Raw genomic sequence first — 19,079 nt, 5'->3', positions numbered from 1 at the left:
ATGCTTTATCTAAGGTGTGCTCATTATCATGTCAGGTATCGGAATTGAGTTGGTAAAAGGTGTTCTGTTCCATAAATTTGATATCTCACCGATAAGTGAAAAAGTTGTGATTTTTAAATTCACGAAAAGACGTAAAATACTTTTGCTATAGACAGTTACACTGTTTTTCAAAAAATAAATTGTTATTATTTACGGGAAGTGATTAGTGTACTTACAGTCATTCCGGCAAAGCACACTTGGACGTACGGGTCCACGAGGTCCTGCTTCTCTCCGGTGAAGGCTCGCTTCATGTTGGCGATCAGAGAGTAGTTCATCTTTGGCAGGCCGTCAGCCTTGTGGATCTTCACGATGAACTTGGCGCGTTGGCGCTCAATCGGCACCCCATCCGGGAGCAGCAAGTTTCTAGACAAAGTATTACTTGTTAGAAGATCGTGATTGAAAGAGACAATATAAGCTCAAGAGACTAGTCACACTTTTTATCTGTCCTGTATTCCATGCTGTATCACGATGGGTATGTCCAATAAAAATTCCGATAAAATTTCTGAACTTTCTATAGATTCCCTGTTACTAAGCAATTCGTTATTTTTAAATAAGACGCCTAGAACTTCCTTTAAGAAAGAAATTTCTATTAAAAATATGAAAACTGATTTTCCTCATACACTTCGTAATCAAGTTACAGCTTACTTACATTGATTCGATCTAACCACCCCTCAGCAAATTGATGTAGGAAATGACAGATATTAAAGGTGAACGTGACGTCATCGACTGTCAAACTAACTGCGTTAGCCAGCAAACATAACTTTCATTATATAAGTTCTGAACTTGAACCCTCGCATAAATAATAAATGAATAATACATAGAGAAAATCATAACGCTGACCCGAATGCGGTGAAATAAGAGTGAAATTGTTTTCCGTCCGGAGCTCCCCAGGGGCGGGCTTTGGACTAACACGAATAAACCCTACGAATATCTTAAACCTTTATTATCCTGCATAACTTTGTTCATAATCATACGGTTGCGAAAGTATTCGCGTAAAACTGGAGGTGAGAGAACGTAAACGGAAAATGGATCTTTCGAAGTGTTTAATTAATCTTTTGGCCTGTGGGAGGAACAAATAAAAAAGTAGTTGCGTCCACAGAGCGTGTGCAACAAGTGTCGTCTGGTGCCGTCTACTGAACGGTCGTATAAACTTTGACACCGAAGCAAATTGTTTGAGTTGTCTCGTCGAATTACTAACAGTTTGCGCAAAGATGTCAATAGAACCAGTCCCACAACGCAAATATTCATCTGCTCTTGAATTTCGTGAACTTTTCAGTTAATTGAATGCAACAATTGTTTCAGGCAGGTTGTAAGTTGATTCTTATAAAAACAATCAAAGATGAACATTTTTTTTGAGACAGTCTTAGCTATATTCTATGAAATATTGTATTTACCTTTGCATCGTTCATTCGGTTACTACCAAAAAAATCTTAATATAAGGAAAAGCTGGGAATTTAATCCAAACCACAGTCACTACTTCTACATTGTTCTAAAAATCCGTAATAAAGTTATGAAGGCCTGAATTATTGACGTATCAGTTATAGTTTCTTAACAAAAGCGGTTCTACCGCATAAAAGCTTTAAGAGACTCAAGATTGTAGGTTATTCTGTGTTACGAGGCAATTGTGAAGCGGTATTGTAACATACTTGTTCACTTCAATGTTCCGCATCATAAATTCTGTTGACGGTTATTGTCAAATGCGCCTTATGAGGCGGTCGTCGAATAAACCGGCAAATTTTCAGTAGGGGCAGTGTTTATAAGTCGAGGGGTTTGATGATGATGAGCATTTACCTTCGACTACAACACCTTATTCATGACAATAAACTGGCAAGCAATGACTTTACTAATTGTGGTTTTCTATAACACGTTGATGGATAGCAAAACCTACTAAAATCAGTCAACGATAGATCATTTTGACGTAATAATCTAAAAAATGATGCGGCATTAAACCGTTAAAAGAAAATGAGTCAAAAAATGGCCGATACGAACTTAATTCCTAAATATTACTTACTAACTGACCCGCGCAACTTCGCTTGCGTCACATAAGAGAGAATGGGTCAAAATTTTCTCCGTTTTTGTAACATTTTTTACTGCTGCTCTGCTCCCATTGGTCGTAGCGTGATGATATATAGCCTATAGCCTTCCACGATAAATGGGCTATCTAACACTGAAAGAATTTTTCAAATCGGACCTGTAGTTCCTGAGATTAGCGCGGTCAAACAAACAAACAAACTCTTCAGCTTTATAATATTAGTATGATAATTATTATCGAGTGCATCGATATCAAGTATCATCGTGACGGAACCTTGCAAGCCTTCTTCAACAGTTCTTAAAGAAATATAAATTCCCTAACCTGTACTTGGCCAGTGTTGTAGCCTCAAGGCCTAAATCTCCCGGGAGATCCGCCTAGACTAACGTAAGCAATGGATTAAATTTACATTCTTTACTGGTTTGACTCTAAAGGATGTTCTCAAATAGCCTTGTGACGTCATTACTCTAGAATACACGTGAAGCCCAATTACGACCTATTGATAGTTTAAAGTAGGTACAACTCAATAAAACTCACGCGTCTCTTTAATATAGGTACACTGTCTACATTATGAGTGGGATATAAGCTAGCTAGAATTTACAAAAGGATAGAGGAAAATGTTGTTTAAATTACTTCTCGATTTAATTAAAGTGTTACCACTTTCTAATACGTTGACACTAACTGTTAACAATCTCCCAGCAAAACGACCCAATCAAGGATATCTTCAAAAATTAAAAGATAAATCAATGTCCTAAAACTGACTTTTCTGAACAAAAAGTATTATTAATGTTTCACTCTATAAAGTAACAGTTTTGTCTTATTATAATAAATACTTACGCTTCAATATCATCTTCATCCTTCTCACTCTTAGGAGGAATCTTCACGGTGTCACCTTTGCCGATGACACTGATATCGCACTTTAAGTAGCCTTTAGCGCCAGCCGCCACATCATCGGGGTCAGTGAGCAGCGCCCACTTGTGAAAGAACTGGCGATCTGTGAACAAAACAAATCCATTAATACACGAACTACTTGAAACTTTCCAGCTAAACCCTTATCAGCTAATGCTATTTGCATATGCACCACATTCTAATGCATTTCGCATATAAATCAGTTCGAACTATCAAGGAACATCCAACTGCAGTTAGTGTCACCGGCTTCAATTTGCAATTGAAATATGTCTGAGCTACGGATTAATTTGAACTAGTAACGATATTAGTGCAAGCGTTCGTTCTAATGGAATATTCCGAAGGATCGAGAGAAAATCTCAAACGCAACCCTAAGCCGCTTTTTGTTGTTGTTCCGAAATTCGGTCGAGGTAGAGACTCGGTAGTTTTTGAAAAAAATATATTGGACATAATCGATTTTTCAGGTTTTATAACATAAAGACGCTTTCGACATTTAATATTACCTATATAATAGAATACAAAACAAAAACATACGTTGATATGTATTTCGTTTTCTAGGTAAGACCGCGTTACTTTATTTATTCTTTTCCCTTTAGCTAGTTAAGTCAAAACGTTATTCTAGACGCTATACATGCTGGACGCAATCTTGACTCAAATTCCAAAATTCATAGCGAGCTAGCTTGTTCTCCTGTTCAAAGAATGTTGTTGAGTGTATCGCATCGTTGCACAACCGAATGTATAGCCCTGTACCAACGCTTTTAGAAAATTTAATCCTATATAAATATTTTTGAAATTGTATTTTCTGCTACAACTTTATAAAATATCTTGGCGTTGGTGTACCTGAAGATACCTATTTAGGGAAAAGATTAGGTTAAAGAAATTCCTTTCTCATTTAAGAATGGATGGTTAGTTTTTCCGTCTTCTTTGTTCTATTTAGTAAGACAAAGGATAACCAAATTTACCTTAGAAAATATTTTATTTAGTTGGTATGACAAAGGCATGTAAACTAGACTAGACAAACGCGAAGCCGCAGCAATGAGCTAGTTCACTATTTCTACTACAATACTAACTAAAAATAGAACACAAATGGAAACGATTCTACATATCCCGTTAAATTAAATCATCGTGTAAACAATCGGCTGAAGGTAATGCGCAGTTGTGACGTCATTTGCCTTGATGTTGTGCTTACTAAATTTGATTGCCTAAGTAATGTGTGTACGCAATACCGTACATATTACTAAAACTATGTCAATATCTGAAGCACTTATAGGATTTACATCTCATAAAATATAGATTGTTGACGATTTAATTTACATCTTCAAATATGTATTAGCAAATTGTTTGTGGCCTGTTTGTGAAATGCATGCAGATATTATAATCCCAAATCATGTGATTTTAATTTGAAAATGTTCTAGATTTATCGTCAGTTAGAATGTAAGAAATGTCTCTATTTTTAATAAAATATAATTAAGGTACAACATCCTTATCAGCTCACATGATACCTACTGGTTCAATTCTAACACGAAAAATAGTTTTGGCAGATCTTCAGACAGATGTTTTCGTTCGATCCGATTTTTGTATACGTGATTTGCATGTTTAGAAACTTTATTGAAAGATAATATTCTAATAATAAAGAAATCTCCTTCTTAGTGTTTTTCTCCGAAGAAGAATAAAGTTTATAAATAACTTCAATAAGCAAGGAATAATGCTAAATCTAGCGCATTTTTCTTAGCAGCTTCCCACGCTTTCAATTTAAAATATAAAAATATTTTCAAAACAACAAAGTTATTGCTCTCAATACATCTCCGTACCAAGCAATCAGTAACTGATCTGTTTATAAAGTGGTTGAGAAAGAGAACCCAATTCTTCCCTACACGTTGGGTTATGAATCAAATTACTCGTGTTCCAAGAAAATGGGAAATTTTAGAACGGACTGGTACCTACGATGTTCCATTTTCAGTAAATGATATCTTGTTAATATATCGCGAGGGATGTGGATTTCCAATGACGGTTAGTATTTTATTCCCCATGTTTTATTTTTACTTTACTCGTACATTTGCTATTTCACTGCAACATTTTTGTATATTTTTTAAATCGGATTAGTACTCGTAGTTTTAACGCATTATTTAGTTGCTGCTAAAAGCAAAATGTTAAAAATGCTAAAGTTACGTGTTATTTTTAAAGGCTTTACAGATTTTTATAAATGTTTAAAACGAAATAAAACTTTGATTATTTTCACTCTTATTTGCTATGCTATTAGCCACCTTTAACGCTCACTCTAACGCGCATTAAACAACAATTGCTCGTGAAAGAGCTCGCGTGCAAGGGAAAGGAAGAATTCATCTGTCAAGCCCATGAAGAAAATTGCGAGCGAAGAATATCGCTACTTTCCCGCGCGTTATCCTGCACGCTCCTAAGAACGTGCGATAGAGTGTGTGTGTAAAGGTGCCTAATGCTAGACTTGCAAGACCTATTAACCTAGAACTAACAATGACTTTATTACCTTATTATAAAATCCATCCAATCTTTTCTCATTTCTTTGGCGTATTGTCCAAAATAAAGTGTCAAAGTTTAAAAATAAAAGCAAAGATAGCACTGAATGGTGTGTTAGTTGTAAGATGACGTCACAAGTAGGTGTTTGTTGTTGTACGTCGGATGTTATGTGACGCCCCCCGCGGGATCACTGGCGCAAGTTTGGTCGAGATAAACAAACGTTACCAACAATACCGACGTGTACTGTTATTGCTATACTTGCTAAATATGGATCTTTCTATTGCTGGTTTTAGTCAGATAGCCGTTTTAAACCAGGTCTAAAATTTTAAAGTGTTATATAAGTCCTATGGCTTTAAAACCCGATGAACGATATTAGAGTTATTTACATATTAGATGCGTGTTTTGGGTGTAGCTGTGTATCTGTGAAAATTTGAAATCTCTGACTATCAAAGTTTATGAGATACAGCCTCACAGATAGACCGACAGACAGTGAAGTCTTAGTAATAGGGTCCCATATTTACCCTATCACTAATGACCCTAGAAACAGATCTGAGCGTTTCGGCAATTGGTGTAAGTGGTCGACTTATACCAGTTGTAAAAATCTCAAATACTTAGTAATAGCCACCACAAGATGTTACAGTTTCCATCGGCACAAATGCAGTATAATGACGTCACATTACAGCGTACAATACAAAGCGCGACTAAGACTCAAACGTACTAAGGAGTCTGAATGTTGTACAATAACGAGACCGAGATGTTGTGGCTTTCGATGCAGGCACTACGCTTGAGTTTGCTCTAGAACACAATGGCCTAGCTTTCATGATTGCCGTTTGACAATAGTATAATAGTCCGATATTTTCCGTTTTTTTTTAGAATAGGATTGTTGTAGGTACTGATTTTTCTAAAGTTACAAATAACAGATTGAAAATATGCCTAGGTTTGGTTTATAATTTCTTTCACAGATATTGATACACGCATTGGGTGGATAATTTGTGACCTAGGCATAAAAATAAATGTCTCATTATCTCTGCTCCGTTCACAAAACTTCTACATGGCCACCCATGATTAGAATATCCACACTTGGGAACCCTAACCCGCCCATCTTTTACCAATAGGTGAGCACAACTAGCTATGAGTGTATCAAAACTTAAACCAGGTTAATATTGTAACTAAGAGTAAGTATATCGCGAATCTTGTAAATTCCGCGTTCGCGTACTAAAATGTCCGTAAACTATTTACTGTTTCACACGCTTATGAGAATCACTTAATTTACTTACACATTGTTTAAGTTGATCACAAGTTTATCGTGTTTATCAAGCGCCTAGAGTTGTTACAAGCTATCGGAATAGCGATACTTCACGAACGAGGGTGTTCGAAACTTAGGCATAATCTACATACTGTTTATTTATAAGTACCTAAACGTTTCGTTTATTTACTTTTTATTAGAGAACCGGCCGAGCTATCAAGTATCTCAGTTGACAACTGTTTGAAAGTACCATGTATTGTGATTAACACATTACGTCAAAACAGCTAAAAATTTAATAGTGACCATCAATAAATTTGAAGTACACTAGTTGTCAATTAAGATACGTCGTTAGCTCGCAGATACGTTTAAATCCTAATATGGCAGGCAGAACATATTTTTTTTATATTTCCATTTACTATCTATTTCAGATTTTTTAATGTTTTACGGAAAAAGTATCGTTGAAGGAGATAGTTTATTGAAAGCATTATACTTAGTTTACTAAGGCTTCATCGTTTCAGTTTTCTTTATTGAAAGCTTCAGTAACGATATAATAAAGTGTAAGTAAGAGCGTCCTCAAGCAGATCGGCGGCTTCAAGAGAATCAGCCTCGTCTTGAAAGCTCAACAATCCGTGACTTATAGTAAACCACGGTAAAGTAATAGAGAGAACAAGGTTTTTCAACTTCGTTATTTTGCTTTACTTTAAAATTGTAAAGTGGAAATTGTGTCGGCGAAATGCGGTGTATTTTATACTCCTCTGCCTACACCTTTGAGAATATAACAGGCATAATGTTATGTACGTACGTTTGGTTTAAGCTTATTCTAAATAAATACTAATTAACCGCTTTTTTAAATGTTACTTTTATATTGTATATTTATTTTAAACTAGCTGACCCGTGCGGCTCCGCTCGCGTGAATTTCGTACTGTTGCTTATTCGTTTGCGAATTGCGAAGCACTCGATACACCTACACATAAATATGCTAACAACTCTTTTGTCATCTAATGGTTATTTACGAAAGGGACCCGAAGGGCACACAATGTGACACAGGCTCAGGCTGGCCTGATTTCCTGTGGTTACCTTCTTTTCCGCTCTTGTCTGTATCCGTACCAGTTTACAGTATAAAATATAATACCTTATTATAGACTGACCATTGCTTACCCGTCTGGATTCAGAATATTATTATAGGTACAGACAGACCTATCTGCGCCGGAGCTCTTCACACGCGTAATAATGTCATTGTATACTTGCGATGATACGTCCGAAACCGCGTAACCCGTAATTATTTTTTATATATCATCCGTTGTTTATTTTTTAAAACTTACCACATAGTCTGTTTCATAGCTATCCAATTTATTTCCTTATTTTAATGCAACCAATTAATTTGGTTATGACGTGTTTCGAACAACAACGCCATCTGTTAGTTGCGGCGAACAACGACAACAAACGAAATTACTCTGTTGGCCATCTAGGATATCCCGACCGCACCGGACCCACGTGAACCAAAATTTTTGTGTAATATATCATACAACATTTATGTTTGAAAAACCTATAAATGTATAGCATGTTTCAAAGGTATTTTTTTTTACAATAAAGCCATCAAAATAAATTAATTAGAAAAAACATGCTTTGTTGCGAACTAAAACGCCATCTATTGGTTGATGCGAACAACAGGTATCGACACGGCAAGCGCTGCGTTAACTTTATGCGAATATTGTGAAATGGATTGCAACGCCATCTATGGTCTCTATAGGGAAACGCAGGTTCAAACGATTTCTAACTACGTATTTTTTTCAATTTTCTAAAAATCTTTGAAATTTTTTGCTATAAAAAGTATCCTAGAAGTTGCTCCACTACTTATTCTATGCATATACCAAAATTCAGTGCATTGTATTCGGTAGTTTTTACGTGATAGCGACATACAGACGGAGGACAGACAGACAGACAGACAGACAGAAAAGAAAATTATAAATTGCAGATTCGGTATCAGTATCCGTTACTAAACATCCCCCATTGGTTTTTTTTTTAAATATATTCAATGTACAGAATTGACCTCTATGATTTATTATAAGTATAGATATTATTATTACTTTTCCTAAGAGATGCCGTTCACTACAATAAGTATTATTTTAGAGTGCCTATTTGCCACAAATTATGAATATTCTTCAAGCTTCCTCACGAGGAGTGCCTGTCTAAATCAACTTTATTAACAGTTAGTAGTAGATTCCCTCTTAACGTGTTCCGGCCACGTACTATTTACAGCCATCGCTATAAATTACGATGAAGGCTGTGTTTATGTAACCTCTCAAGGGAATAAAAAGAACGATAGCTTTATATTTTAGGCAATGTTACCCGAAATATGTTGTATAGACTCGGTTATTCAAAATAAAATTTTCGTAAATTAAAATCACCCCATTTTTTAGCACACACTAGTAAAAAATCCGTATATTTTTTTAGCCTCTCGTGCAACGATAACCTCGTTAAACGTATTTCATGTTCACTTTCAAAAAACGTGTATCTGCGTTATTTAACCACTGGAAAATTGCTAGTTGGGAATTCGGTATAAAATTTAGTTACGTTGTCGTTTGGTAAAATAAATAAAACTGTTGTAAAAGTACTTTAAACGAAACCAGGGGCACTCGACAGTCCCTTTGTCAGTTAGCGAATGGAGCAAAAATATTTTATTTCATGAAATACAAAGCAGTGATAGCCGAGTGGTATAAGTTGGCACCTTCCACGCAAGTGGTCGACAGTTCGATACCGAGACAACACACCAATGATTTTTCGAAGCGTATGTATAATCATTTCTAATGATTATCACTTGCTCTAACGGTGAAGGAAAACATCGTGATGGAACTTCGAATGCCAAAAATTTAACACTTTTCTTAACGGCATGCAAAGTCCCCAACCCGCGGTTGGCCATCGAGGTGGACTCAAGCCCTAATCCCTCCTTCGCCTGGGAGGAGACCCTTGCCTAGCAGTAGAACGGTTTTGGAATTTTAAAAAAGAAAAAATACAACACTCCGTATTGTCATATAGAACATCAATACAAACCACGTACTTAAGTAAACCAGACAAACGAATATCGGTTTTAATCAGTGAGAATGAAAACTTCATATGCATGGTTGGTACTGGTAGTAAAGACCATCAAAACGATGGCAGATGTACCGTCTGCTACGAACGTGACAAGGTTTTAAGCTGAAAGTGATTGAAACCTCAAAGGGTTTTGATAGTGTTTGTACACAGATGGAATGCGGGTTTGCTTTCATTGATATTTTTGCCTGTCCAAAAACTGAGTGTCTATGTATCGACTCCACACGATATTTAGGCACGAAAATAAAAATTTGATGCATTGATAATTGTTTACAACTTTGCATTTTAAACAGTACAGTTCATTTTTTAAATATTGCACAATGGAAATTGTCTTTTAAGAAACGTGTTTTGTTGATGTTTAACCAAAGTTTAAAGAAATTACTTTCATCTTGTTATTTCACTCTATAGTGCTTTTCAGAGCCCATTTTAAATTTGTAGTTTCTTAGAACACAAGTTTTTTCACCACAAGCTCTATGTTGAAAGGCTGTGAGTGGACTTTAATTAAATTTCTTCGAGCATCGCGTTACCTAAGTGCATTTTAATATAATTAATTAAGTGTTCTGTTCGCAGTAACCACGTACAAAGTGAGGGGTTGACGGTGGCCTGAGAAATGCCGACGGCGGTGAGGGAAGACGGTGGTCCTAAAATAAATGCTTCTTGAATTTGAGTAGCTACATTAAGCTATACAAGTATATTTTGTAAAAACTGTAACCTAATCCTCTGCGAAGGGAACACATGTATCTAGTAATCACGAAGGAACTTATTCTATTGCAGTGTTTTGTGTTTTTAAATGGGTATAATGTAAATAATTTTCATAATAACATGAATCCGCTTAGTTAATCCTAGTCTGTTTCAAACTCACACTGTATAATTACCTATTGTAAAAGCTCTTTAGAATTTTTAGTTTTAATTCTTGTTTATCATTCTTTAAATACGAAATTGTGTGTAGTTGAAAACAAATATTTTAAAAGGAAACTGAAGGAAAATGTGAAAACATTTTCAAGTAACACGCGGCCAGTTATTGTCGATTTTTACCAATCTACCCGCGGCGCGGTGGCGCGGCGATCTGCCTTTCCAATTTACTATTTGACGACGCGTTGTCATCCGCGAACATCCCGAAAGCCTAACTCGGTTAAACCATTGTTTAATTTAGCGAACGACACCGCCACCGGCGTACAAACTGCATATTGGTTATTTCCTTGTCAACTGTAATGAACACGTCACAAAAAGCAATATTCCGGTTACTTTTCGTCGATAACATTCAACAATTCATAGCCGCGGCTGTTGACGTCAAAATTGAAATAACTTTCCATCGGTTATCGATACAAAAGGTAGTTAAAAGTAGGTCATTTGTAACGTGACAAAACATCGCATTGCAAAGCATCACACACAATATTCGCCAGCGATTAATAAATAAATTACATTACTGTCACACAGTTGATTTAATGACATCTGTATAGGTAAGCGCTCAGCGTAATATTGGGAGCAACGTTTCGCATTTGCAAGATAAGTGTTGTGGAATGTTCGTCACTTGTGGCCCTGGAGGAGCACACAGGCACACAAAGGTGACCTAGTAACTGCCGTAACCGGTGAGCAAAGAGCGGGTATCATTAGTCGAGCTAATCTTACCACTTAGCCGAGTTAAGTCAGGTCGCCTGCTGCTTACAGTCAACCAACTTAGTTTCGGAGACCGCTTTGACGTGCTTGCGGCAAGGGGATTACATGACGGATTAGACGCGTTGACTTCCTCTCTACGTTACGTTTTTTCGATGAAATATATTATTTATATCTTGAGTCGACCGTGATCCGTGCCGTAGAATCGTTTTTGTTTGTTTTCATAGAATTGGAATCCCTATGAAGGTAACCGCACCATTACTTTTACCATGAGCAAGTAGCGCGTATTAATTATTGAAAAAGCTGTAAGCTAATATATTAAAGTGGTTCAACTATTGCTGAATCATATAAGCATGAACTTACCTAGAAAATGTTCATTTTGTGGCCTGGAGTCATAGCTCCTGTTGTACCTAAATCATTAGTCTAATAAATGCGTTTATAATGCGGCTGTTTTTTGAGACCTATAATACTTCTAGACTTTTAGTTGTTTGATAAATGAATGCAATGAGAGTTCAAATTTTAATATAAGATAGGGCATTTAATGTAGTTGACTCAAACGAAAAATAGGTTGACATTAACACTAATGGCTAATATGACCTGCAGCGTCACGACATAAGTTAAAAAAGATACTTACGAATTACAAAGCAGTAGGCTATTTACGTACCGATATGTCTATTAGCCGTTTTCAAAATTATAACACAGTTTTATCTTTTATCTATTTTAATTTTTCTCAAGCTGATCTAGGCTACCTCTGCCTACAAAAAACTATGTTCTACAGTCTACAGCTAACACAATATGGCGGATATCACATGACACAAAGCTTTTCAAAATGAATACTCATCACCGAAATAAGGCAAGTCGACGTCCCACTCATCCGTCCTCTGGATGTTCTGAAATTGCGTGAACATATTGATGTGTGTGTAAGTGCCAATTTAAAATTAAAAGATACATGCAAATTTTTGATTTTGTGCAAAATTTCTTAAAGATCACGTTGACAGTGGGGATATGGGTAAAAGTCTATACAAAATGATTAAGTTTTAAAAGAGAAGCAAAACAGTTTTGAATCAATGGCATGAAAAATATATATCGTGAGAATTAATTTTACGTAATAAATTTATTTCTTTTTAATTATTGAAAACAAAAAATATTTTTGCCTAGAGTAAAACTTTTGCTTGCATTAAAAATTGTTCCGAAATTTTGTAGTAATTTTACTTAATTAAGTGTTGATGAAAGATAATTTTCGGATCTACACTGTCTGGATTCACAAAACTATTCGTTCATACGTAAATAATCGTATTCGTTTTCGTTTGGTAAAATATATTTTTTCCATTTGATAAGAACTATTACTTTTTGCAGCTTTAGATTCATAAAGTTATTTAAATTCTAGTAAATGTAAGTAATAATTGTAATGTGACACGAAGAAAATGTACTGAAAAGGCGAAAGGTAATTTAAGACTTAAGTGCATATTCTCATCATAAAATGGGGTTGAATACGTGAATAAAACTTTCTTTTCTCTCCCTCCGAGCGTGGGTGAATCACAGATGTCATTTGAGAGTCTATTTGCAGCTGAAAATAAAATGCTTTGTAAAGTGAACATTGCAAACAGTACGTGGCAGTGTAGGAAGTAACTTAAACTTGCATAACTATGGAGCCATTATGATTATTTTTTAAAACTTTACACACATATAATAATACTAGCGGACCCGACAGAAGTTGTCCTGTCTAATAAATTAAAAATTAATTTAAAAAAATTGTCCAGCGGACAAAATTGTAAATTTAAACCATTCTCATATCCCCTTGAACACACACAAAAAATGACATCAAAATCGGTCCAGTCGTTTAAGAGAAGTTTAGTGACATACACACTTACAGAATAATTATATTTATAAAGATATATCACTATATAATGTACTTAAATGGCAATAAAATGATGACGATAAAGAACTTTGAACATGGTAGTTGACTACTAGTCAAATCAACTACTTTATAAGGAATGTCAAAAACATATTTTAATATAGAAATATGACACAGTGACGTCACAGATTCGTTATTTTGTTGGTATCAAATGATTGCCTAATAAAATGTTTCAATCCATACTAATATTATAAATGCGAAAGTAACTCTGTCTGTCTGTCTGTCTGCTACTCAATCACGCCTAAACTACTGAACCAATTTGCATGAAATTTGGTATGGAGATATTTTGATACCCGAGAAAGGACATAGGCTACTTTTTACCCCGGGAAAATGACGCATTTCCCGGGAAAAGTCAGATGGCGAACGAAGGTGCGAATAATCAATATTATAATGACACTGAATTAACAAAATTCCGTTGTCATGGCAACTGGTTTATTGGCGGATATGCCTTAGCGCGATTTCGTCATATTAATAAATATAAATAATTTTGAGAATATTTTTCGGGAAAAAAAAGCATATTTTATATCATCACGCTACGACCAATAGGAGCAGAGTAACAGTAAAAACTGTTACAAAGACGTGGAAAATTCTGACCCACTCTCTTATGTGACACAAGCGAAGTCGCGCGGGTCAGCTAGTCTGTAATAATTACAATTTCAATATTATTTACGATAAAAATGACATAGCCTGCCATTTTAGATTAACTTTTACGAGTACAAGTTTAATAATATTTTTTCTTTCGTTGATATTCTTTTATAGGTGGAGTAGGGTACAAACGGGACTCTTTTACTGAGACTTCGCTGTCTGTCTGTCCGTACGTCAACCGTGATAGTTAGACGGTTAAAATTTTACCAGATGATGTATTTCGGTTGCCGCTTTAGCATGAGATACTATACTAAAAACCAAAATCAAAATATTTATTGGTGCTCCCATATTATATAATAAGTGAGTTTTTGTCGTTCTATAAATAATAGTTTTTTCGTACGTTAGTTCAACTCGCATTTGGGCGATTTGTAATTCAAAGCAGTCCTTTTATTTCAGTTTTCATTTTTACTATCGTAAAGGTCACAATATTATTATGTAACAGATAAACTGTAATGTTACAATAAAATAACAATAAAAACCATTACCGAAGAGGCAGACAGTCATTTCGGATTATAACGAAATAGTATTTGTAGTAGACGGAATCGAAATTGAATAAAATAAAAATATTAGGACAACAAAGTAGAAAGCCAGTATCATTCAATTTAATGTCTGACAAAGACCTTTACGTGAATCTAAGCACTCCGTGGCACAGTGGTTAAGGAGGTCGCCATGCCACTACCATTGCGTCGGGAGGTTGCGAGTTCGGTTCCCACACGGAAAAAAATATTATTTGTGCGATCCACAAATAATATTTTCGGGTATGGTTGTATTTTTTGTCCGTTGTTTGTATGTTTGTAAAATCCACGTGAAACAAGAGCAATGCTTAGTGCGAATGTTGTTTTTAAACAATTATCATAAATAAAATAAGTTATTTTGGTAGGTTAATTGTATAATATATTTATTATACAATTAACCTATCCTTTCACTTTTATTTACCTACTTACGAGAAGAAATTTTTTTGTGCGTTAAACAACAAACACAAGCGAACTTCATTACAGTAATATTAACATTGTAGAAACTCGCTTCTAAGACAAGCCGTGATACAAGTTTTGTTAGATGTCAAGCCGCAATTTTCCCGCCAGGAGTATTAGAGAGATTGCTTCGAAAGTTGCAGATGAGAGCAAGTTGCGCGGGCAAATGTTCTCGTGCTTCACTAATTGAGATTTTCACTCCGCATGTTATTAATCTTAGTTTACAAATGGGTCTAAACTCCACACGCCTTGAAGTAAAAACACACCCGACGTCTTATCCACAGGTTTCTTTCAATCTCTCTGAAGGAATCTTTCTCTAAAATATTAATATTTTTAAATTACTATAAGTCTCTTATTTTGTAGATTAGCACCTAAATTGTTGCCTACGCCATCCTACGCAAACAGATTTCAATTATCTCAACAACGCTCACTATATTTGAATAGTTTAAGCACAAATAATAATTTCGTCTGTTTATTTAAACTTGTAGAATAGAATAAGATATAAATTATTCTTAGTAACCGCGTCGTGAATTCATGACTCAAACAATTTAACCCGAATTGTGAATTTCGTATATCATTTGAAACTGTATTCCTATAAGGAGTGTGAACAGTAAATTCAATTCCAAAAACTATTTCAGTAAACATGTCTGAAGTTTAATTTATTTCGTATAGAGTACAGAACTTCAGATTCCAAGACGTGAAGCAGAAGTTCGTACCTCAAAACTTCGTGTTGCTTTCCTCGTACCTTTTGAAATTTAAAATTAATCTTTTCTCGTTTCTATTGGATGATGGCTCTTATTGCAGCGGTCGTGCACCGCTCTTGATAAATCGCAATCATCTGTAGATAACAAACGGAGCAATCGATTACGAGAAGCAATAGAAGCGCAGTTCTCATCGATGAAAGCTATTAACTCGTTCTTAGTGACATCCATTCATTTTTATTTATAGTCTTCAATAGAGACACGTTGTATCTCTTTGAGGAAAATAAATATGTGAGACGGGGTTGACGCTTGCAAATAAATTGAATGAGAGGGAATAGAGGGAGCGCGTACTGTTGTGGTTTCGTAAAGTTTGTGTTCGATCCATTGAATTCACTTTGATAAATATGCATTTGTCGTTTAAAGGAATAAAGACTGACTTAAATTATTCCGTGTCATATTCACGTACACATACATTGTTCCAAGTGCATTTTAAACAAAGGACGACTAAATAAACAGTTAATTAATGAATGCACTGAATAATTTATGAACATAAATGAAACTCCTTTGAGTGTTTAGATTTAGTTTGTAATTTTAATGCGTTTTGAGGATCATTCATAATATAAACAACTTAGTAATTAAAAGAACTGTAACTTAAGTTATTAAGTTCAAGTTTTGGTAATTCGAAGGTCAAAATTGAAGACTTGGCTCCTTGGTGCTACAACTTAGGAAACTATTACCAAGCGTCGAAGTTCGCCAAGAGCAGTCCATTATTATACTACAATAGAGTAACACGCGAGTTCAGCAAATTATCGGACATTGCTGCACATTTGGAACTTAATAGATAAGTACTCACTTTCTGTCGAGGGAGGTATTCTCAGATTGTTATTTTTTTGTCTCTTATTTAACCCTTACTTTTGAGTAGTTTGTAGTTAATTTAAGTTATTTATGTCAATAACCCGCAGACGGCCTCTATTTGGAAAACAATTGCAAATAATTATCATGTATCCCCGAAGATTTTCCACTAAGTAACTTTTTTAACCTAACTTGATAATTTTTCTAATATTATATTTTAGTATTTTACAACTTTTACACAATGTCCTATATAAGGCAATCCTTTGTTATTCTAAAATATTATTGTTGTTATGTTTGCCTATTCATGACAAACACGAGAGAGGGCGGCCACTCGCGTGACGGTAACTCAAAACACCACCATTTTTCAGAGGCACGACGTATTTGTGTACAAGTACAACTAAATGTCTAATCTGAATTGTAAGACATTAGTCTCGTTAATAATATAAGTGAGTAATTGTGTTGGATAAATTACCCGTTATTAATTAATTCTTACCCTGATTAGGCGTCCAAGATCGGAGCCACCATTTAACGAATCGGTTCTAAGAATTTCCTTTTACGGCCTTCTTACGAAGATTGATCTCGGTAGAGTCGGAACTTAGAAAATAAGTTAGTTTTTTCTTAATATGACTCAATAAATGCAACTCACAAAGCTTATACATGCAGATCGTAGAGTATTGAAACCATCCCAGGTAAAGTCATGGTCAGTCCAAATATCGGTGTACCTATTTATACATGATAGCCTCGACTCGCTTGCTGATTATTTATTTATCTGATATTCGTCCACCATTTTGAATTTGAAATTCTACCAGCTCTGAACCGTCAATATTTAAAAATTGATCAATGGCTTTAGCGTTTGTCAGGGGACTATCCCATCATGTAAAATATGAGGCAATGTACGCTTTTAAACTAACGTGGCTTGTACACATATTACGATGCAAACGTGTTTTCAGGGATGTGTCGCTTTGAGACAAAGTGCCGGTGTAACCTGGCGAAAACCTCGAAAAAAAAGGATCGTAAACGTTTACATCGCGTGTGAGATCCATTTGCATGGCAATTTATGAGAATTTTTGTATGGAGATTCACAATGGTACGCAGTGTTTGATAAGATAGTAATATAGCCCAAAAATATTAATAGTTTCTGCAGGTTTTATCTATCTATATATGTCTTAATCCGGGCTTAAAACTATATGTGTACAAAATCCGATCAGATTTCTGGGTGAGAGAGTAGCTGACAAACGCATATTTTGAATCCTTACAAGTATTTGCATTCATAATTATGGTAAAACATTATCATATCACCAATATTGAGCAACATCAACATCTACAAGGCTTTGCTTTCGCTCATCCGGGACCCATTAGTCCGTGGCTATCTCCCGTAATAACTGTATCGCGATTAATAAGCCAATCGGTTAATACATGTTCAACATAATGATTGTGTACTCAGTGAGCCGGCTCAATTGCCCAATCAAACGTGTTGACGGGATAATGTTGTTGGCTTAGCATAACTAATACGATTTGCTAACGGGCTATAAAACTTTCATCGATGCTGTATTCGGTTCCGTACCTAAAAGGTAAAAACGGAACCCTATTACTAAGCCTCTGCTGTCTGCCTGACTCCAGACTGTATCTCAAAAACCATTATAGCTAGAAAAGTTAAATTTTCACAAATGATGATGTATTTTCGTTGCCACTATAACAACAAATACCAAAAATTTAAAAACATAGGTCTATTGTCTATAATTTAAAAGATAGTCTAAGATTTGTCAGCGGGTCTGTGGGTGCAAGGTCTTCTGACAATATTATTTATATTTTCGTGAGTCTTCAGGCTTGCTACACACATATTCAGGTTAGCACGTTCGGTTTACCAGTATTTATCGAACAACAAAACCGACTCGAAGCAATTACTGCACTTGTTTGGCTTGTGCCGATCGAGTAGTTGCTTCAGGTCCGATCGCCACAATTCGGTTTAAACATTTATGCGCGACGATGTCGAAAGGCAAATTTTTCCCAAATCTTTCACCTATACATAGACGGCTTTTCCACCTAGTCTATTAATATACTGAATCGCATATTTGCGTAGCCGCACAAGTTATAATCGAGGGCTTTGTTATGTCCGAATATGGGACTTAAGTTAATAAGCCTATGGATTTCTTTTGAGACTGGAGTCACATATTTTTAGCTTTATCATTGACATTTCGGCATAATTCATCTGGCAGTGGTGCCCAACTTACTAAGTACTTACTTACGTAAGTTTAAGGTAGAGACTCTAAGATAAGTGTCGGATAACTTAATTGATAAATAAAGTCGCAGCTTATGAAAAAAGCGCTCAATATTTCAGCTGGCATTAGCATTTTTTTTAGAAGACCACTCCAAATTTTCCAGACTTCTACAAACATACAACCAATGGACACAGACTACAACCAGACCCGAAACAACTATTTTGGTTCGCACAAATAATTGTTCCGTGTGGGAATCGAACCTACGACCTCCCGAGGCAATGGTAGCGGCGGCGTGGCGACCCAAACCATTGCGCCACGGAGGCAATCAATTGCCTTACTTTTTCAGAAGTGGTGAAACC

At 35.5% G+C, this 19,079-nt stretch overlaps 1 protein-coding gene across 1 annotated transcript in view; it reads right to left on the bottom strand.

Annotated features, from left to right (window-relative positions):
* LOC142986483 (otoferlin-like) overlaps positions 1–19,079 on the bottom strand; it is a 151,863-nt gene that overhangs the window by 9,315 nt on the left and 123,469 nt on the right. The window contains exons 9-10 of the mRNA XM_076135001.1: positions 2,906–3,062; positions 216–402 (exon numbers count right to left, since the gene is read on the bottom strand). Coding sequence (XP_075991116.1) covers positions 216–402; positions 2,906–3,062 — 344 coding nt within the window. The remainder of the gene's footprint in view (positions 1–215; positions 403–2,905; positions 3,063–19,079) is intronic.

Source organism: Anticarsia gemmatalis, chromosome Z (genome assembly GCF_050436995.1).
Source record: "Anticarsia gemmatalis isolate Benzon Research Colony breed Stoneville strain chromosome Z, ilAntGemm2 primary, whole genome shotgun sequence".
Lineage (NCBI taxonomy): Eukaryota > Metazoa > Arthropoda > Insecta > Lepidoptera > Erebidae > Anticarsia > Anticarsia gemmatalis.
The sequence above is the reverse complement of the archived record's forward strand: the minus strand, read 5'-3'. Positions and strand labels throughout refer to the sequence as shown.